The sequence below is a fragment of the Manacus vitellinus genome, unplaced genomic scaffold, assembly GCF_001715985.3.
Source record: "Manacus vitellinus isolate BGI_N305 unplaced genomic scaffold, ASM171598v3 scaffold_12_pilon, whole genome shotgun sequence".
Classification (NCBI taxonomy): domain Eukaryota; kingdom Metazoa; phylum Chordata; class Aves; order Passeriformes; family Pipridae; genus Manacus; species Manacus vitellinus.
In genome coordinates this window covers 5,162,458-5,190,042 of record NW_021938949.1, presented here as the reverse complement: position 1 = coordinate 5,190,042, position 27,585 = coordinate 5,162,458, and the positions used below count along the sequence as shown (strand labels likewise).

General features: G+C 49.7%; 3 protein-coding genes and 1 long non-coding RNA gene across 9 annotated transcripts in view; 2 read left to right on the top strand and 2 right to left on the bottom strand.

Annotated features, from left to right (window-relative positions):
- The window catches only part of EPN2 (epsin 2), a 35,953-nt gene extending 29,886 nt beyond the window's left edge, over positions 1 to 6,067 (top strand). For 5 of the 6 annotated variants that reach the window (XM_018089262.2, XM_018089263.2, XM_018089261.2 and 2 more), the window contains exons 7-9: positions 1,401 to 1,493; positions 2,394 to 2,609; positions 4,208 to 6,067. In XM_018089262.2, coding sequence (XP_017944751.1) covers positions 1,401 to 1,493; positions 2,394 to 2,609; positions 4,208 to 4,539 — 641 coding nt within the window. In that variant the 3' untranslated portion in view covers positions 4,540 to 6,067. The remainder of the gene's footprint in view (positions 1 to 1,400; positions 1,494 to 2,393; positions 2,610 to 4,207) is intronic. The other variant, XM_018089265.2, reaches the window with a different exon arrangement.
- A 9,095-nt stretch (positions 6,068 to 15,162) lies between these two features.
- B9D1 (B9 domain containing 1) lies at positions 15,163 to 18,814 on the bottom strand. Its single transcript, XM_018067623.2, is given in 8 exon segments — positions 15,163 to 16,167; positions 16,305 to 16,372; positions 17,211 to 17,273; positions 17,734 to 17,830; positions 17,897 to 18,008; positions 18,097 to 18,165; positions 18,733 to 18,789; positions 18,791 to 18,814. Coding segments are annotated over 8 exon segments (636 nt in total). The 3' UTR covers positions 15,163 to 16,021.
- Positions 17,845 to 21,282, top strand: LOC115307109. Its single transcript, XR_003915560.1, has 3 exons — positions 17,845 to 17,979; positions 19,745 to 19,952; positions 21,216 to 21,282. It is a non-coding gene; the product is annotated as an uncharacterized LOC115307109 (long non-coding RNA).
- Positions 21,283 to 25,037: 3,755 nt separating this feature from the next.
- CACNA1H (calcium voltage-gated channel subunit alpha1 H) overlaps positions 25,038 to 27,585 on the bottom strand; it is a 211,854-nt gene continuing 209,306 nt past the window's right edge. Inside the window, 1 exon segment of the mRNA XM_029957787.1 lies at positions 25,038 to 27,584. Coding sequence (XP_029813647.1) covers positions 26,917 to 27,584 — 668 coding nt within the window. The 3' untranslated portion in view covers positions 25,038 to 26,916.

The window sequence follows — 27,585 nt, the reverse complement described above, 5'->3', positions numbered from 1 at the left end:
TTGTAATAACTAGCAGGAAAAAGAAAATCAAATGTAATTATTCTGACTTAGAGCTCTGAATTCGTGGTGCTGCTTCGTGCTCTGTCCCTTCTACATTCTCCTCTTGGTGTTTGTGGCTGCCTGCTGAGCCCTCAGGACTGCTGCTGCTCTTGGGTTTGATCTTTAATTAGACAAGGACTTAATTTCTGGCAATGAACGATCCTATAATTTAAGCTTTCATCATGATAAACAGCTCTGCAGATGGATGTCTCTGCAGATGTAGATTGACAGGTCGAGCAGCTCCAGGCTCCGAGGAGACTTCTGGAGGTGCAAATGAGGGTTTGTTCCTTCAGACTGAGGGTGTGAAGTGATCCCTGAGCCCTGGGTACCAAGGTGCTGATGTAATTGTCTGTTCATGCTCTGTAACTAATGCAACCTTGATGAGTCTTAATACCTGCTATTTTCATATCAGCACCGTGGCTAAATGCATCCCAAATGCATTTTCTGCCAGTCCTTCATCCCAGCACATAACAAACAAAGGAATCTGAGTACTGCTAAAAGTTGTCTAATCAGCTTTCCACTGGGCAAAGGGCAATAATTGGATCATTGTGAGAATGAGAGTCTTTAACTTTGTTCTTCTTAAGTGTTGTTTTTATACTCAATCATCACTTGTTTTCTCGGGGTTTTGTCTTTTTGTGCTCTTTTTGGACCTTTGTATTTGCTTGAAATGTGTTAAAGGTGAAAACTAAGTTAGAAAAACATTTCAACTAATTGAAAACGCCACACAAACTTTAAAGCTTTTCAGGAGTGTGATTGCTGGTCATTTGGGTTTGGGTTTGCTGCCTCCATTCTGAGGTAAGAGTGTGGAATTTTGAAATGGTGATGTTTTCAATGGTTGTGAACTCTGGGCAAGTGCTGGTGCTTCAGCTAACGGGGCTTTGCCATCTCAGCAACCTTTGCTATTGCATTTCTCCTCCTTTTCACTTGGGAAGCACAAGTCAAATCATCACTGAAGCTATAACAGTGCTAAATTTGGCTTTGGAACTCTGTTCAGAACGTGTTTTACTTGAGGGCCGATTAACACTTGATAGTTCAGGCTGTAAATCCATTTCTCCTTCTGCAGCAATATCTGCTTTCTCTAGTGCAGACAATCAACCAAACCCCAGCATGCTCAAGGTGTGCCCTACACTGATTTAAAAGCAAACTGCTCTAAATTAGTTGTTTAATTCTGTAAGAAAGGACAATTTTGTGACATTATCCTTCTCCCAGCTCCTGGGTAACTCCAGGACCACTCCAAGTGCTGCCCTGGAACCCAACAGTCTTGGTAACACAAATGGGTTAGGAATTGCTTCCAGGAGGATCAGGTGTGGGATGCAACCGAAGATATGTTAATGACAGGGCTGTCTTGTTGTTTTGAACAGGAAGTACATCTTTTGACCTCTTCAGTAATTTGAATGGTACAGTTAAAGATGATTTTTCTGAATTTGACACACTTCGAACTTCCAAAAAGCCAGGTACGAATCCAGTTCTTAGCATGTGGACAGGTTGGGTGATAGTCACAGCAACAAATGTCTCTCTTCTTAAATTTTATTAGAAAACAAAAATCAGCTTTCACAAAGGGAAGGATTAAAGCTGGTGGTAATGCAGCAGTAAAAGCTTGTTGTTCAGGTTTTGGCCTGTGCATGAACTTGTGGGGAATGGGCCTTTTGCACTGTAATCCATAGAATTGCACTGTGTAACCTTTGGCTGCATTGACCCAGAAATTTATTTGGATTTTAAATTCCCAGTATCCAACGAGTTTGGAGCAGGGCTTGTGCTCAGAGAGTCAAACAGAACCATGCTGACTGAATTCCTCTCATGTGTAAATTCTAGTAGGAAGATGAGAAAATACACTTCTATGAATGCTCTGATTTATTTTTCTTTTGGTCATTAGTGACTAAATCCAAATTGCCAGACCCTCAGTGTCAGGGCTGTGATACTGTGTGCTCTCAGGATGGTTCTGCCTGAAAGAACAGTGACTAATGCCCAGCTGGGCTTTTTGAACATCAAACCTGGGTGGAATCCAGCTAGGAAGGGCACAGCAGTGGTGTAGGGCCAGGGCAGAAGCCAAGGCTTTTGAGTATCTTTTCCTTGGAGCCTCTGAGTCCCACCTGGAGCAGCAGAGCTGTGGGAATGCTCATCAGGGCAAAGCAGGGAACGCCTTCAGTAGAGCTCTGCACCTCTGACTGCAGCTTTTTCATGCTCTCCTACAGAACATTTGTCTGCTTGCATGCTAAGGGTGTCCCTGACACGCTCCAGCTTGACTAATCCCAGCGTTAGAACTAAACATTCCTGCTGTCAGACACTTCAGGGTTTTCTCTGCTTGGCTGTGTGGATTAATGGGAAGTTTTGTTTGTCTCTTTGTGTTGTTTCAGCTGAATCAGGTTCCACTTTGCCATCTCAGCATAGCGGTACCACAAGTCCTGATCTCTTTGATTCCCAGCACTCGAGTGGGACATCAGGAAAACAAAGTGCAGCTCGGAAAACCCCGGAGTCCTTTTTGGGCCCCAATGCTGCTCTGGTGAACCTGGATTCTCTGGTGTCTAAGCCACCACAACCTGTTACTTCACTGAATCCATTCTTGGCACCAGGTCTGTCTCTGCACAACCCTCCACGTTTCTGTTTTAGCTTTCCCTCCCTGTAGGAAAACTGTGCATAACTCAGTCCTGGTGGATTTAAAGGAAGGAGTTTGGGGTTTGTTTTTCTTGGTTGCTTCAGGCAGCAGGTCATGGCTGAGAGCAGGAAGGTCTCAGAGAGGCATCCTGGACTCACCCAGCATGGTGACAGTCCCTGAAAGCACAGACTTTCTGCTCTTTGTCTGCAGCTGAGCTTGGTTCCAGCAGTTTCCCTTCCCCTTTTGCCCTTGCACTCTCTGGATTATCTGCCTGCAGCCTGAGGTTCCAGAGAGCAAAATTCAGTGGGTTGCTGTCAGGCTGTCTCCAGGCTGGCACAATAAACCAGTTCTCATCTGAAAACACATTCTCAGTGTATATGGAAAAAAAAAAACAGGCTGTTGCAGTTCTCCTGTAAACTGGGCTTGTTAGAAGTGAGCCCTTACTTAGACCAGACTTAGATGGTGACACTAAACACGTGGAACACGTACTTTTTAAAAGCTGAAACGTGTGCTGAAATTTCTGTGTGTTGCTCATATGGTGAAAAACACCTTGAAATTCTCTTTCAGGATGGATTTTCTTCACTCTTCCAGTGTGTGTGTGGGGGGAAGTCAAGTTTATTAAACTCCTTGAGCAGGAAAAAGGCAGTGATTCTGAGCAGCCTTGGCAGTGAGCGCTGAGAGGAAATCTGTGTATCTGCCGTTACCGGTTACTACAAAAAGTTTGTGAGGGGTCACTGGGCCATCCAAATAACGCTGTGCACGGATGGTAAAAGGAATTTGCAGGGTTGGCAGCAATCCAGGGAACCTCAAACGCTGGGAAAGTTACTCTCTGCTTTTTCTAGCACCGCTGCAATTCGGAAACAAGTTGTTTACTTTGTGAATTCTTGTCCAAACTCGGTGCCAGAAACACGAAAATGGAGTTGGCTGGTGAGGTTGTGAGGCAAATGTGCAAATCAGAGAATCACAGAAGAGTTGGGAAGGGATCCTAAAGATCATCCAGTTCCACCCCCTGCCATGGGCAGGGACACCTTCCACTAGCCCAGGTTGCTCCAAGCCCCGTCCAACCTGGGCTTGGACACTTGCAGGGATGGGGCAGCCACAGCTTCTCTGGGCAACCTGTGCCAGGGCCTCCCCACCCTCACGGGGAGGATTTTCTTCCCAATATCCAAACCCTACTCTCTATCAGTTTAATCTGCAGTAAAGGAACACACAGAGCCTGCAGGTCTCTTCCCCAATGCAAATTTTAAATAGCATTTAAAAACTGTAAATTAGAGACCTGGGTGTCATGGTTAGGCATGTTCCAGGTAACCAAATTTGCAACATCTCTGTCTATCAGAAGTGGAAACTGTTGGTCAGGGAAGGGATGTTTTGTGGGAGTGATGGGTTCGAGGAAACAGACTGTACTGGTGCACCAGGGAATTTGGTGAATGGCATGCAGGCAGGTTCTCCCCGGGGTGTTTTGGGTTTGGGAGCATATGGGAATGAACAAAGGGTACATTCTTGGCCAGAAAAGACGATTGCCAGACCCTGGTGTTGATGTCAGTGCCATCTCTTTCCCTCTTCCCTGCAAACCAGGCGCCGCTACAGCCCCGACTCCAATCAACCCCTTCCAGGTGAATCAGCCTCAGCCGCTCACCCTGAACCAGATGAGAGCGAGTCCCGTGATGGGAACCAGCCCTTCCTTCAGTGCCGTGCCCCCGATGAGCATGGAGCCAATACCTCTGTCTTCCATGGCCCCCGTGCCCGTGGGAATGGCACCGCTCCCGGCGATGGGCACCGTGGCCTCCATCACCAGGATGGGCCAGGGGCTGAGCATTGCAGGATCAATGCCCCAACCTCTCCACAGTACAGGAATCCCGCCGTCAGCCTCCCAGTCTGCAAATACAACTAACCCTTTCCTCCTATAAAGACCCAATTAAAGGAACTTTTCTTTTCCTAGTGTTTCCAGGCTGAAGTCTTTACAGCGGAACGAACGTGGCCTGTGTGGACTGAACGGTGTGTGAGAGACTTGGAAGTAGATTTGCAGTTTACAGTTATGATCTTTGAAGAGTTGTCTCTACTTACCAGTTAATCTAAATCTAGTCTTTGCTACAGATGGTACCTTACTTTGGCTTGTTGAGCATCATGTGAAAATGTTCAGACTTTTCACCAAAGTTAGATTTCTGCCCATTTTGTTACTTTGTTAATCATTTCAATACACTTTCTAGGGAGAGAACCTGCCATTTTAAACTCCGTTGGCTATTTTGTAGATGTCAGATCATGTGCTGGATCCTGAAATTACTATTTACCTGCATCTGTCACTTCCTATGCCCATATGATAGACCTGAGATTCCGAGTGCTAGTGAATGTTTTGCACATAACTACACACAGTTCTAGACTGTTGGTTCACCCATAGTCCTTACTCTTAGAAAGAGAACGATCCGGAGGGCCCAGGTGGCTGGTTTTTATGCATTAAAACATTGCGAACTCGCACTGCTTGTGGTATCTGAGGTGTGACCGAGAAAACAAGCTTGTCTCTAAAGGAAAATAACACAAAAACCCCAGACTAAACACCCAAGAACACGCTCGAGTTGTCGATATGCCGTGTGCTGTCGTGCAGTGTTGAATTTGTACACTACTCTAAGGACTCCTGGAACTCTCTGTGAGTGGCTGCACTCGTGCTGAGTGAGTGTCCTGCTCTGTGCTTGTCCAGTACCAGCTTCTTTGGAAGTTTTTTCCATGTGTATTTTGTTTTTATTTGACTTACAATGTGAGTTGAAAGAAAAGGAAAAAAAAAAAAAAAAAGAAAAGACAAAAAAAGGACAAAAAAAAATGAAATACAGTGGGACAATGAATTCAGTTTCACCGGGGCAAGCTTTAAAACTAATTCAGGCTTAACCTTGCTATATGCAGTTACTCTTGTATACTTTTGCACATATTTTGTTTAGTACAGTTTCATATTTGAGTTTGCAGAGTTACCTAATAGTCCTTTTTTTGCTAATTTTTATAATGTGGTTCTTATTTAACTGTCTGGTTTTGATAGATTTATCAAGTCTGGCTGAAAAAATTAAGATATTGGCAAATGTCATTTTTATGGTTTTAATGCCCTCTTATTTATGGTTTTAGCTCTTTGTTTCTGTAAAGAGAGTTTAAAAGGGAAGATTAACACTAAAATATTTACTTTTAAATGAAATATTCATAATGCAAATCAAAAACAAATCCTCGTGACTAATTATTTTTAGAAGAATTGAATTTGAGCGTAACATGATTTAAGACTACATTAAAAAGAAAAAACACTAAAGTCGCCTTTCCCTTGATTTGTTCCCGTTTCCTGACCCCCCCCAGACTGGACAGACTTTTAGCCTTGATGAACAACATCACAAGAGAGGCTGGTGGTGTGTTTTTTTTTTTTCCTTGTAATACTTCTTGAGCTGTTAAAAATCCTGATGTACAAACCCCGACTCGTTTAATTTTATCGACTAATTTTTCCCGATGGAAGGTGCACTCCAGAGAAAAACTGTTCCCTGGGAGCTGAACTGTCCCTTTTTCACTGGCATGTCTGGACTCCTCGGCACCGCCCCACGCTCAGGGGTTCTGGTGCAGACCCAGCACAGCGTGGCCGACTCTGCTCCCAAATATCCGTGGGCAGGGATGGCCCAGTGGGCAGGGATGGCCCAGTGGGCAGGGATGGCCCAGCGCTCGCTCCTGCCTTGGGGGCATCTCTGCATGGATTGGTGCATCTTGGTGGCCTTTTCCCTGATTAGGAGGGGGGGTGGAAAACCAGAGAACAAACCACAAAGAAGTGGCCAGAGTTGTGTGTCGTGGCGTGCCGGAGCCGTGTGCCGCCGGAAGGGACTGGGATCTGTCTCCTGGTGGGAAGGGGAGGCTGAGAGACTATCAAATTTAGGGTACAATCACAGATTTTAGCTGTGTAGGTCAGTGTAGCTCTGTTAGTGTGCGGAATGCTAAGTGTGTGGATGTTTCTATGCAGATTGTGGGATCCTCTTGGATACTGTGGAATTGGCGAGGAGGAGCCCCAATATTCATCTGCTCTCGTTTTTATATAGGAGGAAAGAGAATTGCTGTCCACAGCCAGTATGTCTTTAAAAACAAAACAAAACCCATTCATGTTGCCTTTCAGAATAAGGAAAAAAGACTTTACTTTTTGTTGTTGTTGAAGTTACTGAGAGGTGTAGACCAGGAAGGGTGTGATTCTTGCAGATGGGGGGGGGGGAAGTGCTTTCCAGCTGATCTGTGGCAAGATTTATTTTTCCAGTTTGATTTTCTCAACAGTGGAATCGAGGCCACTCGATGTTTTTTTCCCTTAGTGTGTCTCCTGAATTGCAGTTGGATGGGGCACTGTTCAGCCAGAAGTCCTGACCACATCCTGGGTAACTTTTTGGAGGCGAAGGTGGGGTTGAGAGTAAGCATTTAAAGTGATGAAATAATCTACATGACTTGATAAAACTGTGCTGTGGGCCTGGTAGGGAGCCCTGGCTTAGTGAAACTGCTGACTGGCCAATTGTTGCTTTTACCAAGTCACTTCTCCAAGAGCCGTGTTCCTTTTAATTGAATATACATTAAATATGGAGAGAGACACTTAAGGCACAACAAACCACGGCAGGGCTCTCGGAGGAGCCACAGCCCAAATCCTGGTGCTGTAAAGCTTTAGGCTGAGACTAACCAAGCCCAGAGCCCAGCCTGGCACAGGGCTTGTGGCAGGAGATGAGTTTAAGAGGAGGAAGGGCTGGTTTGGTAAATCTTTGTTGCTGGGCTGGGCCGTGTCCCCACCTCATGCAGGAGTGGGTGGCACTGAGGCGGGTTCTGCCTGGGTGTGCCCCAAATTGTCCATCTCTTTTTGTGATCATTTAACTCCTCTCCAGGATAATCCTTCCCCCTTCCTCGCCCTCCCATGTTCCTGCATGGAGGACATGTGTGTATCCCATCACATCCGCTCTGCCCTATTTCTCCAAGCTCATTTTCCCCCTCTTCTCCTTCTTTTTCTCAACTTGCAAATACTAAAAGTGCTTTTCTTTTTCTTGATTTTTTTTTTTAAAAAAGTTAGTAGCCCAAAATAGCCTTACTGGTCAAATTGACCAAAGAGAAAAGTGTTAAATATTTTGTAAAATAAAAAAACTAAAAAAAAAAAAACTAAAAAAAAAAACCCAAATAAACCAACAACCCACCCTTGGCGTAATTTTACCCCCCAAATAAGCTCAGTTATTTATTCAGTTTTATACTATAGAGAAACTAAACTCCATGGAGGGGACAGGGAAGGAAAAACCGTGGTGGGCTGTATTGTTTACAGTCTTTTTGGAGTCCCGTAGCCAAGACAACTCTTGTTCCCCATCTCCCCCTTTGCTGTTACAGTTTCTAACGTGTACTGTACGTCTGAATATTGCACAGGTTGTGGAGAAATAGGTGGTTTTATTTTTCACAGCAGAAGCTCACGACGACTCGCTTCCTTCACAAGTGTTACAATTTCAATATTTACCAAACTTTTCATAATCCCGGGAGCCGGCTGCTTTTTACGACTTTGTGCTGACTTATTGACATTATTTACTGTATAAATAATTTATCATTTGTACTATTGTATCATAATGTCTGTATCTTTGTGTCATTTCCCCCCCCCTACCCCCTACCCCCCCCAAGCGATGTCACGGATGTGCTATTTAACCAATGCCATCAGAACAGTGGAAAGACACGGGGTTTGTAGGTGACTGGTCAGAATTAAAATTGTATTGCTTATATTCCAGCCGTGTTGCTTTTTCCAAGCCTCTGCGTGGCGTTTCTAACCCCGGCCCAACCAAACCCCGGCGCCGCCGCGCTCGGGTTCAGTTTTTCCAGGGAGCTGGTGGATTGGTGGAGCTGGTGGATTGGTGGAGCTGATTTAAGGCCTGTGGTGCCAGGAGAAATCTCACCGTGACTGGGCGATGCTGCTTGTGCGCTGGCGATGGGATTCCTTGGATGCATCCAGCACTTTCCCGGGACAGGCTGCTCTGGCTGGGAGAGAGGAGGGTTTCTATAGCTCGCTGAGCTCGGGAGCAGTTGAGACCTTACTAACTCAATAAAAATGAAGACTTGTTGTGTTGCAGGTGACTGAATTCCTTCTTTAAGCCACGTTGCCCCTGAAACAGCTCCACAACAGTGGAGGGATCATCGGGTGCTGCCTCGCTGGATTTATGTCCAGGCAGGAATCTGGGGAAGGAGTTTGTGGAATGAGGGTTGGGGAGCTGTGACAGAACTGCCTTGAGGAGCCCTTGCTTCCAATCTTTGTAGCTCAGTCTTGCCCTTCCTGCAGCCTTGGCTCTGTCCCGTGGATCACATGGCCCTGTCTGTGGGGAGCAGGGAGCTGCTTCCAGCTGGGAAGTGATTCCAGCTTCTAATTCTGGCTGGTTTAATTGAAGGGCACTTCATTAGCAGGCGCTGTCAAGAGCTGCCTCTCCAGAGCCCCTCCAGGTTCCCTGGCGTTTGTTTGCTGCCAATCAGGCTGATCACTAATCAATGATCACTCATTAATGCTGAGGCTGCAGAGGGGCTGGAGCCCTGACTGCAGGAAAGGTGGCTTTGGGGAGAAAAGCCTCTGTTTTGGTTCCATCCCCGTGGTCCAGAGCTGGCTGGGGGTGCTGGGCAAGCAAGCTCCTGTTTCCCTGGAGAACAAGATCACCTCTGCTCAGGCCTTGGAGTCATTTTGCTTCTATGTCCAGGCCAGTGAGGAAAACAGGAAAACCTCTGGGCCAGGAGCGGCAGCCCAGGAACCAGGTACCTGTTGGCTTTTGTACCTCTGGTTTTTCCAGAGGGGATGGATGTTCCCTGCTCCTCACTGGAGGGCTCTGTGTGTGTTTTTCTCTCTCCTCTGACTGGTCTCTCTGTGTGATCAGCACTTACTTCACGGTTTATGATTTTAAACTGCCAGAGGGCAGGGTTAGATGGGATATTGGGAAGGAATCCTTCCCTGTGAGGGTGGGGAGGCCCTGGCACAGATTGCCCAGAGAAGCTGTGACTGCTCCTGGATCCCTGGAAGTGTCCAGGGCCAGGTTGGACAGGGCTTGGAGCAACCTGGGCCAATGGAAGGTGTCCCTGCCCATGGCAGGGGGTGGAACTGGATGGGCTTTAAGGTCCCTTCCAACCCAAACCATTCTGGGATTTTATGATTCTACTACTGGCATTGCACATTTTAAACTGAAGCTGCTCTCTACAGGGAAAACACAGGAAGGGATCAAAGTGGAAGTGTGGTGACTCTCTAACCTCTTCTGAAGGAGTTGGATACCGGCAGAGCCGAGGGGTTGCCGAGGGATCCTGAGCTGATAAATCCCGTGGTGAGAGGAGATGTGGTGGCTGTGGGGGAGGTTTCTGCTGACCTTGGGCGAGCTGCTCCCCCCCATCCCACGTTTCCTCCTGCTCTCCTGTGCAGGGGGGTGGATTTGCTGCTGTGCAGAGGACGAGGACTGTGGATAAGGTGTTATCTCCAGGCTCCTCCTCTGTGCTGCTGTTGCCAAAGTGTTTGTGCTGAGAACGTTCATGTTGCCCCTTGTTTGTGCTGGGCTGAGTGTTGCAGTTCTGCCCCTTCTGCTCTTTTTCATGGAACTGTGAGGAAAGGCCTTGGACCAGCTCGTGCTCTGGCTTTGGCAAGACCCCTGCAGAGCTCCCTGCAGTCTGCATTTCGGGGAACCACCGCGATTGATGCAGCCCCTCACGTTTAAAACTTCCACCTTTTCGTGGTTACCTGTCATCTGCCTCCCAGGCCATCTCCTCCCCATTTGTGAGTTGGGACGTGAGTGAATATGGATTTCCTAAGGACAGGTGTTTGTCTGGGAGCTCAGGACTGGGAATGGTGAAGAGCCACTGTTGTACATGGCAGTAGCAGTCCTGTCTCTGTTTTGCTGTCGGTCGATCGTACCCTGTAATTGTGGAAGACTTGAGGTTTCAAGGAGTGGGAGGTTCCCCTTGGTGCCAGTTCTCATGAGGGCAGTTAATTAGCAGCAGTCTGGTGATCAATAGGGAGTTGGAATCCTCCCAGAGTAAGCCAGCCCGGTGCTTTGCAGAGGGTGAAATAATAAATCATGGATGGGGGAGTGTGGGGAGCCTTGGGGGGGCACAGCACATCCTCTGGCTTTGCAGGGGGGAGCCCAGGGCTGTACCAGACCTGGGTGGAGTTGTGGGACCTTCATGTGTTTGGTAACTATCTCCCTGAGTGATTAGGAAAAATTTCATGGGCAGGGACACCTTCCACTATCCCAGGTTGCTCCAAGCCCTGTCCAACCTGGCCTTGGACACTTGCAGGGATGGGGCAGCCACAGCTTCTCTGGGCAACCTGTGCCAGGACCTTACCATGCTCACAGGGAGGATTTCTTCCCAATATCCCATCTAACCCTGCCCTCTGTCACTGGGAAGCCATTCCCCTTGTCCTGTCATTCTAGGCCCTTGTCCAGAGCATTCCATGATCAGCCTGCACTCACTTCCACAGCCTGGATGTGCTGCCTGACCTGTTCCCAGCACTTGTTCAGCAAATATGTTCCTGTTCTCAGGTGAAGGAAAATCAATGACGTCTCAAATCGCCCGAATAAAGCTGTAATGAAGGTGGAGTTTGTCTTCCCAGCTCCCTGCCTGCTGCTGCCTGACAGGAAACCTCTCTGGGACATGGGAGCTGCCAGCTTTGCACCTTGATTGCTTAGAGATCCTCCCAGGCAGGAATGGCATCGTGGGTTTCAGCCCTGTTTAACCACTGGAGCTGCTGGAGATTGGATCAGAGCTCCATCCAGCCCGGGGAACTGTTGCTGGAGCAGAGACACAGATTTCAGGGGTGCTGATGAGCTGAGTGATAACCCTGTGGTGAACCCACTCACTCTGCCAGCTGCCCTGGGATCAACACCCAGAGCTGGCTTGGTCAGGGGCTGGAGGAGAACATGCCTGGCTGCTGGAGCAGATGGAGGCAAAGATCCTTCACAGGATGCTGACTCAGCATGGAGTTGTCCCACCCATCCACCCCGTGGAATTCCCCACAGTTCTGTGGCTGAGCCACCTCCAGGAATGCTGAAGATGGAAAATCATTAGACACCTTCCTTGTCCCCTTCCTGTCCTGGAACCTGTCAAAATCAGGCAGCAGTGGGGTCCGTGTTCTTTCTAAAGGGCTTTCTTTTGGCTTGGGAATGCAATTTGGTGGTTTATCCGAGGTCCAGGGGGCCAGTTCTGCCTCGGTGTAGCAGCACACACGGAGCCCTCGGAGCCCGTGGGCTGCCTGGGGTTGTGTTGGGTCATGGTGGTGATTTTTTGTTTGGTTGTTTTTTTATTTTTTTTTTTTCCTTTTTTAATATCTTCATTAACAAGTCTGGCACTAAATGTAGTGATATTCTCTGAGGTGAATTTGGGTCCTTAAATATCCTGGCCTGAATAGAGGTATAAAAATAGCAGCCTTGCAGCAGTTACGTGCGTCTGCTGCTCTTCCCCCTGAAGGACGAGGCTGAATCCCTCCCATCCTGCTGGGAAAGCAGGTTGTGTTTTACCCTCCCTCCTGGGGGCTCAGGCCTGGTTTCCATGCCCAAAGGATGGTTCCTAAGGGATTTGTGTCCTGAAGATGGCCAGGTACTGGAAAAGTGTTGTCTCAGGCCCTCCCCACCTCCTGTCCTGTGCTCCCCAGCTGCAGTGGAGGGTGGTGGGTGCTCTGCAGGGGGGTGGGAGCTCTGGTTTGGGGGTTCTTTTTCTTCCTGTGCTCCAAACATGGAGGTTGTTCCTGATTTGCAAACACCCACGAGTGTCTCGGCCCTTGGGGTTTGGTCTCACCCGCGTTTGACTCCCAGAGGACTCCTCAGCTGGTGGAACAGCCCCCTGGGGGTGTCCTCCTGATGAGAAAGGGAAAGGGGCTGAAATCCCTTGTGGGGTGTGCATTGGGTGGTGGCTTTTGCCCAGCTCTTTGCTGTGCTCCTGCTGAGGGGTTGCATGGCCTGGAAGACATTCCAAATGGATGTTGTTGGCTGCTGGTGTGCCTGGGCCTCGGGTCTCCAGCTGGGCTGGGTGGTGGTGCACGAGTGAGGGGCCCTCATGGGGGGCTCAGATCCTCGAGAGTGTCCCAGGGACAGCCTGGACATGTCCTGTGTGGGCTCTGCAGAGCCCCCTGCCCATCCAGCTGCTGCTCGGTGCCATCTGGCACTGCCAGGCCAAAGGGACAGGCCCAGGGTGGGGGTTCCTGCTGGTTCTCCCTGGTGCTGGTGGGTCCTGATGTCCAGGACCCTCCAACTGTTCTGTCCTCCTGGGACCCCACAGACCTGGATTTATCCTCCTTTATCTCCAGCATCAGGTCCTGGCACAATGCTACAGTGACCTTGCCATGAACAGCTCATCCTGGGGCTGAAATGGCACAACCCTGGGTAGAGTTGAAGCTGCAGCTCCAATTTTCTTCAAATCTGGCTGCTCTGTGCTTCTCTGTTTTATTTTTCTGACTCTTTTTTTTTTTTATTTTTTTTTTTTTTTTGAGCGTTTCACAGGAGGCTCCTGCTCCTGACCCGGCACTGCTGCTGGGGGGCAGTCGCTGTCAGCTCTAATCCAGCTCATTTTCAGATGGAGATAATTCCCAGCAGTGCTGCTGGTGTAAAGCAGCCTGGCTGCCCCGGGGGCAGAGCCGGGCTCTCCAGCGCTCAGGGATGCTCGCGTTCCTGGCTCAGTCCCGTTCCCTGCGGCGCCGGGAGGTGTTTGCCCCGTGCTCTCGGGACAAGGGGCAGTGCCAGGGCAGCAGGCACCGCTGCACTAATTTCCATGGAGAACAGGAAAAACGTGGCCGTCCTTCATTCAGCCTCTCCTCCAACACCTTCCTAAAGGTTGGGAACTGCCACGAGAGGGCAGGAGCTGATGCTGCTATTCCTAGTTTTGGTAGAAGAGGCTGTAAATAACAGTTCCTAAGGACTATCCCAATGATTTTCCTTTTTCTGGAAGGTTTGGTCCCCGAGCTGCTGTTTGATCCGTGTCCTTGGCTGTTTCCTTCCCAGGGTGAGAGCAGGAAAACCCCCATGGAGTGAGGACGGTCCAGAGCTTCTCCAGGCCAGGAGAGCAAAGGGAGCTGCTGCACAGTCCCCAAATATCTCCCAGCCTTCCTTTGCTTCCAGAGGGTCCCTCTCCACTTTGGGATAGCTGAAGCCCCTCCTGTGTCAGGACACACGTTCTCAATGAAGGTTTTTTTCCTGCCCATCTGGAATTAGGAGGATAATGTCCAATTTCAGTGCCTGGGAGAGATTTCAGAGTAACAAAACAGGAGCTCCAGCAGCAGCTGAGAGCCTCGTGCCACCCTCTGTGCCACCCGGGGCTGGGAATTCCAGTCCAGGTTTGAATAGAAGGGAGAATGATTAACCAGGAAACGAGCAGGGTGCTACAGCTGCCTGGAGATGGGTGAGAGGAAATCACTGCAAGCCTCTGCTGCAGCAAGGCTGGGTTTTACTGGGGTTTACTGGGTCCTTCCAACCTTTAACTGCAAGGACCATTTAAGAGTCATTAACCCCTTCCTTGCTACAGGAAGCAGCAGAGATTCTCCCCAGGGTAAAATGCTCTGCCACACCTGAGGACCAAAGGCTTCCAGCAGGGACAGCTTCCCAGACAGGGAATATCAACGGCAGCCTCTGGGAACAAAGGAATGGTGCTGGACTCGGGAAGGGCTGGCTGAAAACATCCCCCCAGCGTGCCCGGGGGTGAGGGCTGAGCTGTGTCGGAGCTGAGCACTCACAGGCTGAACACAAACCTCGGGAAAGGTGGGTGAGGGTCTTAGATGTGCTCAGGATGTGTTGAAAAAAACCCCAAATCCAACTAAACCCAGAGAAAATAAGCAAAAAACCCCCCTAATAATGCAGGTGGCAGTGTGGGATCTGCTTGTAGAGCATCCTAAATATCTTACAGTGCCTCAAATCCTGGCTTCTGGAGTTTAGGATTTTTGCTTTTTTAGATCTTTGCTTTTCACTGCTTTAACTTTTCCAAGGGTCCTGGCAGCTTGGCTGGGAAGGGGGAAGCTGGGGTGGGTCTGGTTGGTCTCAGTGGGGTTAAACATCCAACAGGAGGAGTTCAGGGTGTTGTAGCACCAGGATGCAGAGCTGTGTGTGAATAAATTCGGTGTGTCCTTGTGGGCACTGGGGTTTAACAGGTTCCTTGTGCCTGGGAACTCTGTGGGGCAGTTTTGCTCCAGCTGGAATGGGGGCAGGTAACTGTGCTCAAGGGAAAATGGATGTTTCAGCAGTAGTAGGTTCAGTGTTTGCCTCTGGAGTGTTCCAAACACAGATATTTATCCTGCTACTGTAGAGAACTGCTTCCCAAATACTTCTGAAAAGGAAACAAAATTCCTTTTGCCTCCTCTGAGCCAAGAGGAAATATTTATTAATTTGGATTCCAACATGACTCAGTTCAGAGATTACATGATCTGTCAAAACAACTGGTGGAGGAGCTTTACTGGAAGCGTGGAGTCAACAAAAGCAAGACAGGAAAAATGTAAGAGATGAAAAATCATCCTTAACCACATTTGGAAAAGCATTTATACATCGTATCAAAGGTGCTAATGCTCCCACAGTGATCACATGATGTTTTCAGAAATGCTATTTATTCAATCTCGCTGCTCAGCACGAAATAAGAACAATCTCTGCCTGGAGTCTTTGTCCTGGAGGCTTTGTGGTTCCTCACTGTGTTTTATTACTTGTGTTTCTACAGTTTGAGGTCTTGGTAGTTCACTTCTAGGGTGGTATCCTCACTCTCCCAGGCACCTCCTGGGATTTGCAGTCAAACACAAGAGGTTACATGCCCAAAATTCAATCTGAAGATGACTAAGCAATTAGTCATTCCATTGTTACATGCACTTCTTTCTCTCCTGTGCCTGTAAGAGCAGAGCCTGGATGATTTAGAGGACAAACAAAAGCCCCGAGCAGCAGAAAGACAAATAAATATATTTAGACAATTGGGTTTATTCAGCCTAAAAGAAATGCTCAGAGGGGGATGCATTTCACTGGTCTGTTTTTGGAAGGTGCAATAATTTCAGTTCCCCATTTGTACCACAAAAAAACCCCCAAATTACTCAAAAGAACAGGGTTTGCTGTTGATTGCATCTTGATTTTTTAACCACAGGGAAACTGCTGCAACCGTGAACTTTCCATTTCATTATTGATATAAAAAGTGTACAAAAGGCTGTTATAAAAACATTTTGTCCCAGACTGTGAGACAGTCTGATACTGCTCATAAAAATGCTGAATATTATCTGATGGCATTAATTTACATAATACTTCAACCTGTAACTTACTGAGAGGACTGTACTTGGTAGTTATTCCAAAGCCTCATGGGCTTGTGCTTCTTTAGGAATAATTCTCTCAGTTTAACCAGCTCCACCTTTCCCTAAAAAGCCACAAAGTGCTCAACTTCTCTGTGAGCCTTTTGAGCACCTCCTGGCACAGTTCAGTACTTGGGGAGCCCTTGGGCCCCAGGCCCCAGGGAGGGGCTCTGCAGGTCACTGGGGGTCACGTCGTAGCCCAACTTCTTCAGGTCCTTGGTCATGATGTTGAAGGAAATGGTCACAAAGCCCTGGGATCTCACCCTCGTCACTGCAAGAGAGATGATGGGAATAAATCCAATCAGAGGAGGTTTTTCAGTGGCTGTTGGGCTCAGATATCCAAGGAGGATCGTTCTCAGCTGCTTTTCCCACCCGAAGGTGGACGGCCAAGCTTAAGCCAGGACTCACCTTCTCGTCCCTCTCCCTGTGCCACAACTTTGGGGTCAGTAAATTCCGGGCGTCTCCCTGTGAGCCAGCTTGGAGAAGAACACAGAAAATAACCAACTGGATTGTTGACATTGATCCAGTTCATTACATGCATGCCAAAAACACACAGAGGGGTTGATCAGACTCCCAGCTTTGGCTTGCAGCAGAGTTTGGAAGCTTGATTCACTTTATTATCTACTTCGATCAAAGCTCAATTTTGTCTCTCTAAGGAAAAAAAAAATAAACCCAAAACTAATTTAATGCACATGATGGTGAATCCAGGTTATTTCTGGGCTAGACAGAATCCTCCTGTGGCAAAGGAATTGTTGGAACTGATTCACTCTTGATCACCCAGAGAACCAGAGAGGCTTGGACACTTTGAATACACAGAAAAATAGACAAATTAGTGTAGGGCCTACAAAAAGGGAATCAGAAAGAGAAGAAATCAGCTGAATCCTGACAATATTGTGCAAGGGAAAAACCTCAATACCCTCAGTTGCTGTGGACAGACTGCTCTTGGAAGGATGTGTGTGTGTGTGTGAACAAGATAAAGGTTACAGCAGATGCGTTCCAGATGGGAGAAAAGGTAGAATGGGAATTGTTTTTCCATGTTCTTTGCTTTCCAGGTTGCTCTTAATGGGGCTGTGCTTCAAAAAAACACCCTAAAAAGATTTAGGTAGTAAGTTCAGTACAGTCAATAGGTAGTTAACATGTCTTCAGAAAGCTTTTCAAAATACCTAGACAGCTAAAAATGTGATTTTACCTACAAACCACAAAACTACCCGGTTATGGTACAGAATATTCACATCTGCACCAGTGATTTGCTGGACATGCCTTTGTGACTAAGGGCAAGAGGGACTTTAAAAACATAAAGTCATTAATTATTACCTTGTAAACTGCTGCAGCCTCGATGTGGACTCTGGAACAAACATAGCAATGGTTCTTCTGTGCCTGAAGCAAAAAGAGACCCAGAGAACTTCAGAAATGGAGCAAAGAGCAAGGGGTTTTATATTTATAAAGGCACCAGAATTTCAGACACGTCAGAACACTGAACATCTCGAGGTGGGATACTTTTCCTTCCAAGAAGGAAGGGTTTGTTTGCATAGGAACAGTGTACATTCCTCCATTTCCAGAGGTGGGAATGAAAGCTTATTGAGTGCTGAGAATGATGGGGGAGAGGCAATTTACTGTGCTTCATATCTGGGCTTTTTACAGGCCAGTTTTGGCTTTACAGGTGTTCACAGGACTAACAAAAATTATTTTGATGGTCAGGGGCTTCTAGAAAATCCGAGCCCTTTATACCATACAGACAAGGTGTGATGAGGAGACACGGGAGCATTTTTGTTTCTGAAACAACAGAGTAACTGGGACAAAAATCTGTTTCAGTCCTGAAAGACAGGTTGTCACTCACCTTCCAGGTGTGAAGGGCACGTGAACAGCTCCATAACCTCTGACCACGTCGTGTCCGAAGAAGTCAGGCCCGTAAACACTCAGCACAATCTGTGGCCCTGCAAGGAAGGAGGTGTGAGAGGAGGGGCTGGTCTGGGGGCTGGAAATCCCCCCCCAGCACTCACAGCCAAAAGGGTTGGTGCTCTTGAAGGTGATGTCGATGGGGAAGTTCCACACGAGCGTGGTGGGCGAGACGTCGCTCTTGGAGGTGATCTGGGAGATTCCCTCCTCCAGACCCTGTGGGGGGAAGGTGGAGTCAGCTGGGGGCTGAGGGGGGCCTGGCAGCCCCCAGGATGGGGGTGTGGGGGGCACAGTGGGGCTGTACCGCGGTGGGAACCCAGTCCTGGCCGTAGACGAAGCAGAACTTGCAGTAGAGGTCATCGAATCCAGGGAACTGTGGGAGAGAGGGGGGGTGTCAGTGGGGATTTCGGGGGTGAGGGTCTGCCCAAGGAACAGTGCTGAGGGCAGAGCTGAGGGCAGCCAGGATTTGGAGGGGCTGAGGACAGACTGGGTTTGGGGAGGCTGAGACTGGGATGGGTCAAGGGGCTGAGGCCAGGCAGGCTCAGGGGGGCTGAGATTGGGATGGTTTAAGGGGTGCTGAGGCTGGGCTGGGTTCAGGGGGCTGAGACTGGGAGGGGTCCAGGGGCCGAGGCCGGGCTGGTCAGGGGGACTTAGGACTGGCTGGGTTTGGGGCGGCTGAGGCCGGGCAGGCTTAGACGGGCTGAGGTCGAGCTGAGTTAGGGGGTGTTGCAGCCAGAGTGGGTTCGGCTGGGTTGGGGAGGTGGCTGAAGCCGGGCAGGGTCCGGAGGCAGAGTCTCATCCCGCCGGGCGGACACGGGACCGAGGACCTGGCTCCGCGCTGTCGGTGCCGGGGGCCTGTCCTGCATCCCGAGGGCGTCCCGGGGGTGTCCCCGGTGTGTCACCCACCTGCCCGCACTCGGTCTCCCGCGGTCTCACCCACCTGCCCGCTCTCGATCTCCCCGCTCACGGCCAGCAGGAACACACGCTGGGCGGCGCGCCATGGCGGCCGCGCCCGTTGCCATGGGGACGGACGGGGCGCGCGGCGGACCGCTTCCCCCGCGCCCCGCTCCCCACCCCCTCGCTTCGCGGGGCTGCCGCGCCCCAAAACCGCCTCCAAAACCGCCCCAAAACTCGGCCCGACCACCCCCGTCACCCCCGAGACAGCCCTGTGTCACTCGGGACAGCCTCGCTGCCCTCAGCACGGCCGGTCCGCAGCCCCTCACCCCTTGGCAGCCCCGCCGCCCGCTTCCCCTTTATCCTCGCACTGCCCCACATTTAGAATTCCTGGCGTTATTTTTTATTTAATATCAACGTCTGTTGATATTTTTTTATTTAATATCAATATCAGCGCCAGCCTTCCCAGCAGCTGGTCCCAAGCCTGTCAGTCCAAGGAGTGCTTGGACAACGCTCTCAGGCTCATGGTGGGATTTTGGGGTGTCCTGTGCAGGGCCAGGAGTTGGACTCGATGATCCTTGTGGGTCCCTCCCAGCTCAGGGTATTCCATGATTCCGTGGTGTCGAGGCCACGGCCACTAGATGATGCTGCTGGCCGAGCCGAAGCAGCTCCGGCTCCTGGGCGAGGGCCAGAGCCACGAGGTGTTTCCAGGGAGGAAAAGTGGGAATAGTGATGAATTTTGTGGTCTCCGGAGGGTCACCCAATGAGCCAAGCTGATGAGGAGAGGGGGAGGCCAGTGGGGCTGTTAGTGTCCACAGCACGGTGATTATTCCTTATGGATGTAAGGATAAACGCCTCCCTAATTCTGGAGTCTGAATGCGGCTGCCACGCTGTGGGAGGGAAGGGGAGGAAACGGGATGGGGTTGGTTTAATGAGAACGCGCTAATTAAAAGGAAGGAGGTGAGTTTAGTGTGTAAACAAGGTGGACGAATGCGCCGAGACTTTGCAGAGCTGGAACTGCCGAAATCTGCTGCCCGGGACTTCTTGTTTCCCTGCAGGGACCACAACGTGATGGGGCTGGGCTGGTGACACGACGGTGTTGGCCTGGTGATGTGACAGTGCTGGCCCTTTGGGACCGTGGTCGTGCCACTGCTCCTGCCAGGAATCTTTGCTGCCCACGCGCACGTCAGCGCCACGGAGACTCACCAGCCCGGCCACCATCTGCCACGGTTCATCCCTTCGCCTCCTTTCTCCATCCCACACCACGTTCCCCTCGCTGTGAGGAATTTGTGGGGCATCTGGTTGCTGCCAGACCCTCTGGGGAAGGACGGGAGGAAAGAAGGAAGCCCTGGCTCGGCACCTGTTTGGGTTTCCCGCTGTAGCCAGTTGGAGCCCTTTCCTGGATGGGCTGAGCAGAGATTTATGGCCTCAGTCCTTGTCCTTGTCCACTGTCTCCTTTTTCCCTCCCTTTGGCATACTGGTGGAGGTGGCTGTGCTGCTTTGGCTCCCTGCAGTGCCACACCATGGGCTATTCATTGCAGCACCAAGACACCCTTTTCTGCTGAAAGGGCTGGTGTGGATAAATACTGATGGCCCTGCCCATGGCAGTGGGTGAACGAGGTGGTTTTTAAGGTCCTTTCCAATCCAAACCACTCTGGGATTCTATATTGGACTGAAAGTAAACTACCATTACATTTCATGCTGAAAAATGCCTTCCATGTTCCAATAAATGTATTCTCTGTCAGTATCTATCTCAACTCGATTTTTCAGGCCAAACAAATTTGGCCAAGAGAAGAATGGGAGAGAAAAGCAGGAGGGATGGGAGGGAACGCCTGAAATTTTATCCTTTCCCCCCTGCCCTTCAGAAATGCTTCAGAGAAAATAATTCATTTGAACTGAAAATTATATGGGGGGAAATAAAGCAGTTTTGGAGCAGCTGTCTGGAGCAGTTAGTGAGGCTGTTTAATTAACACTGCATTTGGCTACCAGCTACCTTGGAGCTTGCTAAGAGCCAATTTAAGGAATTTTTTTGTTGCCTGGCAAGTGATAAACAGGTGCTGAAGGAATTCTATCAGCACTGGGAGACCTTCCCCATGACAGAGAGACAGCAGGAGGCTTTTTCAGCAGCCGTGAGTCATCTGTACCTGCCTCTGGAAGGGCTCTGTCCCCTCCCAGCCATGACAAGACCTTTTAGTCTTTCCTCCCTTGCACGCCAGCCTTGTTCTAATTGGCTGCACTTTTAATCTTCGTGAGCAGAACGAAATCCCAAGCAAGGAAGTGTTTTTATCCTGCTGGAAAACTTAATTAACGATCCATCAGAGAGTTTGGTTTCCAAGCATAATGAAAGCCTGTGGATCACGGCGAGTCCACGGGTGTTATTTAACGAGGCTGCTGCTTCTCTTGGCCACCTAAAACATTCACCTCCTCTCCTGGACTTGTCCTGATCCTGTGATTTGTGATGAGACTAATGGGAAGCCTCACAGGGAGGAAGGACATGTGCCTGATGATCACTGACGTCATCTCTCGCAGGTGCTGTGCCCAGGTTGGATCCCAGCTCCAGAAGAACCATTCCTGGTGTCCCTTTAGCACTGACCCCTGTGCTGAAGGCACGTCAGGAAGCTGAGGGATTTATGTTTTCTTCATTCCCAGAAAGAGCCAGGGGTTGGAAAAATCCAAACTACTTGGAGCTCTGTCACTGAGAGCTTCTGAATCAAGCTCTGTACCATGAGCTGAACAGGCTGCCTGGCTCCTGGTCCATTGGCTCCCAGAGAACTCTTGGAGTGTCTGCGTGCCCTCGATTCCCTAGGGATTGCCTCCACACTTGTGTGAGTGGGAATTGAGCCCTGTGGAATGAGAGAGCAACGGGGGGCTCCCCTTCTCCTGGGAAAAGCTGCCAGGCAGCTGTGACAGGGATACCTCGGGCTGGATCTCCTGCCATGCCCATTGCCCATCACCCTGGCTCTGGGCTCCTGCAGCAGATCCCTGTGCTGCTGCCTGGGAAAGGGAGTGGATGGACATCCAGTGCTGCTGGGAGGTAGCAGGAAGCAGGTATTTTGTCTCCCTTACCTGTTCAACTCTGATTACAGCAGCCTCGGGGCTGATCCATCGCTGCCAACAGGAGCTCGGGGAAGGTGGGAGAGACACAAACAAAAACACAGTGGCAAGGCAAACAGAAGTTTATTTTTAATCCCAAATATTTATGATCAACACCTGCTAAATGGCCAGTGAAATACATTTTATGGCATCATTTATCTGCAATAAACCGGTTTTATTTTTAGACTGTTTGCACAACGTTGACTCATCTCTGCCTGTGCCTTCTCCCTGTGAGGAGGCTGCAGGGAGCTTCCCTGCCTTTTGTCTTCCCTGCCTTTTGCTCCTGCACTCGGAGCTTTTCCCTCTTGCTGCTCAGATCAAATGGTGTGGAAGGAAGGGGATATTCCTGCTCTAATTCTTGCTGAATACATTCACCTGGAGGTTTAGTTTGGTGGGAAGGTACCTGGGTGAAGACAGGTGTGTTACATGTCTAAATCATGGAGTGGTTTGGGTCGGAAGGGACTTAAAGTGCCTCTCATTTCATCCCCTGCCATGGGCAGGGACACCTTCCACCAGACCAGGTTGCTCCAAGCCCCATCCAACTTGGCCTTGAGCACTTCCAGGGATGGTCCAGCTCTGCCCCCATGTCCAGCCCTGTGCCAGGCCCTGCTGGGTACGGGAGATGTCGCTGCCAAGGAGCTGCAAAGTGCCTGGTCTTCCACGAAGAATTAATTTGACTGGAACTTGTTATCATTGGTGAGATTTTTATTTTGGTTAATGAGCAAAATTAATTAGTAGCTTGGTCTGAGCCAGTCAGAATAAATTGACAAGTAGGCAGGAAAGGGGAAGAGGATGAGGAGGACCCGAGGAGCTGGTTCCCAGTAGGGTCATTGGATTTGATAAGGGCATGAGGAATAACCAAGCTCTGGGGAAAAGAGGGGAAAGGGCACGAAGTCATTCTGCTTATCACCTGCCCACTCTGGTGGTGACTGCATTTTTTGGGGATAACTCAGGTGGGAGAGCTGTTCTCTGTGCATCTGACAAACCTTGGGGATGTCTCCACGGGCAGCTTGTGCCTCTGCATGGGGAAAAGTGGAATCAACAATAAGCTGCTCCAGGGGATTTCAATCAAATATTCAAATAATTAATCTGGTTTCTTCCCTGTGGTGTGACAAAATGAGAGTTGTTAGCATTTTCTCCCTTTCATCATTAACAGATTTATTTCTCACTGGATAGTCCAGTGGCCACAGCCGGAAAAAACAACCCAACCCTGATATACAAGTGAGTGACACAACTCCTGGCATGAGGGACAGCCTAAGGTGGGGATGAAACCCTCCTGGTGACATCTCTGTGTGCATCAGTGTCAAACCAGAGCATCATCGAATAGAATGAGAATATCTCGAGTCAGAAGTGACCTACAGGGATCACCAAGTGGTGCCAAAACCCATGGAGTGCATCAGTGCCACTGCACATCCCTCATTGCAGAGAAAACCCTCTGCACCCTCCCAGCCTCCCAGTGGAGCTGACCCCATGGAAAGGGCTAAAACCCCTCGTGGGAGAGGCAGAGCTGCCCAAGGCAACACCATTTTGCTGGAAGAGGACGGAGCACCCACCCTGGAGTTATTCCAGGGGCACGGCGGGGTTCCAGCACAGAGACATGTTGAGCTGCTTAAAAACCAAGGAGTGACAAAGATTTCCCCTCAGCCCACGCTGTGGCTCTGTCAGGCTGTGCTAAAATTCCTAATTAAGTGCCCCTGTCTGGAAGATGAGTGGCCTCAGCCGTTAAAACACAGCCACAGCATTGAAAGCTTAAAAGGGGGAAGTTTAATGGATAAAATCAATTTAATTATTTATCCTAAGAAAGCTTGTACAAATATCAAATGCTTATTAGCATTCATGCAACCTGTCTGATCTCACAGCACAGACAGATTAAGGGCTGGGGCTAATTTGGAGTCACGTTTGGTTGTTGGTGATTTTTAAGGCTTTTTTTTTTTTTCTCCCCAGCACAACAAAGAGAATTTCAGATCGAGATTTACCCTTGAAGCAGAGCCCCTTTGAAGGCTCTTTGTGATGGTTTCCTCTGTCCCTTCCTCAGCATGGTGGTTTTTAATCCCTGTTTGATCCCCACTCCTCGAGGCGGCTCCGAGAGAGCCCAGATGGACTTGGCGCCCATCCCTGCGGGCTGTGGGTTTGCTGGAATGGAGAGTGGTGGGGCAGAGTCTGGCTGATAAATGGACATGACTAAATTGTCATTAAAAATGCAAAATAGGCATCGATCCAATTAAATAATCATGACTTGCATTTGCCCGGTGCTTTTCACTTCCGACCTTAAGCAAGGCTTGCAGAGAGCCCGGGGGAAATTGCTTAATGCTGCAGAGATTTAATCAGCAGGAAAATTAACTCTGGGTGATGTTAAATGGGTTCTCTGTGCTGGTCGTGGCCAGGTCGGGGCTGAGGACACAGGTCTGGGGATTTTTCACCTGGATGTCCAGGTGAGTGTCCCCAAAAGAGATGTCAGGGAGCATTTTACGGTCACTGTCTGCTCTTAGAACGTTCAGTTGGAGCTTGGTTCTCCCCACACTGCCAGAATGTTCCTGCAGGCTCATGGATGGAGTAGTTTTGGGTCCTGCTGAGCTTTGTGGGGTTTGGGAATGTGTGACTTTGCCAGAAGGCACAGGATTTGGTGTGAGCCTGGGCAGAGCCAGGACCGGTGGCCACAGGAGCAAATATCCCAGCTCATTCCTGACACGCTGCCGTGGCCTCAAGCCCTTCCTACTTGGTCTACAACCACCTCTCCATCACCAAGATCAGCCTCCAGCCCCGTGGTGAGAGGCTTTTCCTCCAGCTCTGTGGCACCATGAAGGGAATTCAGGCACTGGGGACGTCTCTTTTCCCAGCAAAGCTAAATAATCCCAGCAAGAAATAACACCCTGAGTGTCCCCCCTCTGCCCAGGGACACACCAGGGCATCCCACACACCTCCAGGCAGCATTCGGGGGGATTCACCTTCCCTCCTTCCTCTCTGCTCCTTAAACTGCAACAAAAGGAGCTGTTAATAATGACTTTTATGGCTCTTTCCTGGAATTCCTCACCATCCCACTGAGACAGAATCATTATTTACAATAATCCTAAACGACTCCTAATTACAGCGGGCGCAGGTGCTCGGAGGCACAAGGCTGGATTAACATATGGAGGCTCCTGTGTGAGCTGAGGGATCCTCCGAGCGGGAGGTGGGAGCAGCCCCAAACACCAGCAGGGATGGTCCAGACTGGAATCTGCAGCCCCAACAGGCACGTTGAGGCAAGAGGTTTTAGGGAATGCCGAGCTCTGGGAGCGGGACGGAGACCTCGGGCATCCCTGCGGCACAAAGTCAGGCCATGCTTCCAGTTTATACAGTTTAATACATGTGAAACAAGATACATTTCCTTTTGAGTAATGAATGCATAAATAACAGAAGATATATGTGAATGCATAAATATGAGGCGGCACGGAACGAACCAAACGAAAACCACTGGTTTCATTTATTCCCCCCCCGGATGTCTGTGCCCTGACCTGCTGGCACATCCTCGCCACAGACTCACTCATTCCTGCTCTTCTTTCCCAGCAGCTTCCCATGGTGAAGCTGTGCCACGGGGAGAGGGCTTGGATGAGGGGTGGGGAAGGGGCAGGAACCGGAAGCTAAAAAAGAAAAATCAACCCCAAAACTGCAAAAACCCCCCTCAAAAGTGGTGTTAACAGTGACCTGGATTCCTCTAAAGGCTTCTCAGTCGGCGCTGGAAGGGCCTTGGGAAGGGGATGTGTCCGGGTGTGGGTGCAGGGATGAGGAGGGAAGACTGACAGGGAGTGCAAACAGGGGGGTCATGGCTGCCCCCAGGCTTTGATTGAAATTGTTCTGCCACAAGGACAAATCATCACCTTAAATGCTCACAAAGAACTCACCTAAGACAGTTCTTTACACCTTTACATACTGTATCAATAATTTACTTAGAACTGCAGTAAACAAAATACATTTCTTAAATAATTTACTATTTATTTGTTTTTTTTTTTTAATCACTCTGTAAGTTTAACTTCTTTTGGTTTTTTTTTTTTCATAGTTTTTTTCCTCTGCGACACAAGAAACCGTGTTTGTGCACGTCAGTTCAGATTATTGCGACGTTAAACCTGAATTTCAGTTAAAAAAAAAAAAGAAGGGAGGGGGAGAAAAAAGCAACAGGACAGTTGGACACACGAGAAGAATGAATAACTTATTATTGCACTGGCTACAATTCAGTAGTGATTTGGTTTTTTTTTGTCTGTAGTTAGGACAACCTCTAAAGTACAAAAGAAAAATGAGCGAGACGTCGATAAGCATCAGCTGTGAGAAGAAGCTGGTGGGATGATGGTGGAGGGGAGGAGAGGAAAGAGAAGGAAGCGAAGAAAGAGGAGAAACATCTGGAAAATGAATGGCTGGAATAATTAATTCCACAGAAAACCCAAGGAAACACCACCCACTTGCGGAGTCACATGTAATGCAAAAAAACCAGTATCTCTGTTTCTCTATAAAAATATGTGCATTATGAAGACAGAGTTTTTGTGGGTCTAATTTTTTTTTGTCTTTTTTTTTTTTTCCCCTTGTTTTGTATCTCACAAATACATAATTTCTATTTATATAACTGCTGATATACAGACAATGTACAGCTCTCAGCTCCCCGGGCACTCCCCGCGTAACGTGACAGCTCCAAAAGGTGCCTCGGTAAAAGTTGAGCATCTTTAAAAAAAAAAAACAAACCAACAAAACCCCAAACCCAACAAAACAACAAAACCCCCAGAAGAATCCCCCAAATCCCAACGGCCGCCACCTCGGCCCCGAATCAATGTGACCGAGGCCGTGGAGGTGGGAGGGACGAAGCCACCCCCCTGCAGCGACTCCACCTTCCCTTTAGAAAAGAAACCCCCAAACCTCTCTGCAAATCCCCTCCCCAAACCCCGTCCCCGTTTCCTCCAGCCGTTTGTTTGGTTTCTCTTTTCATTTTTCTCTCTGTGTGTGTGTGTGTGTGTGTGTGTGGATTTTTTTGCAAACTTCCGAGCCAGTGACTGCGCCGGAGAGGGAAAACCCCGCTGAGCAGCCACCCGCGACCCCGCGGCCGCTCGGTGCCCACTGCGGAACCCCACGTTGGTGTCAAGCCCTTGAGACCCCCCCTTTCCCCCCTCCCAGACAGCTATACTGGGTCATCCACGTCTTCTTCTGTGGCAACAGTCACGGGGGCCAAGTCCTGCTTCCGGAGGGGGCTCTTGGCGATGCCCAGCAGCTCTTTGCTTTTCTCGCCGTTGCTCCGCTGAGTCTTTAAGTGATCCGGCTTTTTCAGTTCGGGGTCCGGCCGCGAGTCCGGCGTGGACTGCCCGCTGTCCAGGAGATCCGAGAGGCTGCTCAGGGAGCCGCCGTCCAGCTGCTCGAAGGAGAAGTTGGGGATGGTGAGGTGCTCCCCCCGGCACTGGGGCTGGCCCCGGCGCTCCGCTTTGGAGCCCGGCTCCCCGGGCTGGCTCTCCGCGAGCTCCAGGGATTCTCTGTAGGCCGGGAACTCGCAGGACGGGGTCCTTCTCCTCAGCATGCTGTTCTCGGAGGGCTTGGCGCGCGGGGCCGCCCCACCGTCGTCCTCCATGGGAGGATCTATAGAAATGCAGGGCGGGCTCATCTTCTTCTTCCTCCGGGCGCCGTGGATGTAGTCAGACTCTGCCTGGACGTGGGCAGGGGGCCGTGCTTTTCCTCGCGGGGGATACCTGGAAGCGCAGTCCGGTCGCCGAGGGGAGGGCAGATCTCGATTGGAGTGCCGCGCTGCCTCAGTACGGCCCAGCCCTGCGGCTTTGCTGAGAAAGCCCTTGGTGTCGTG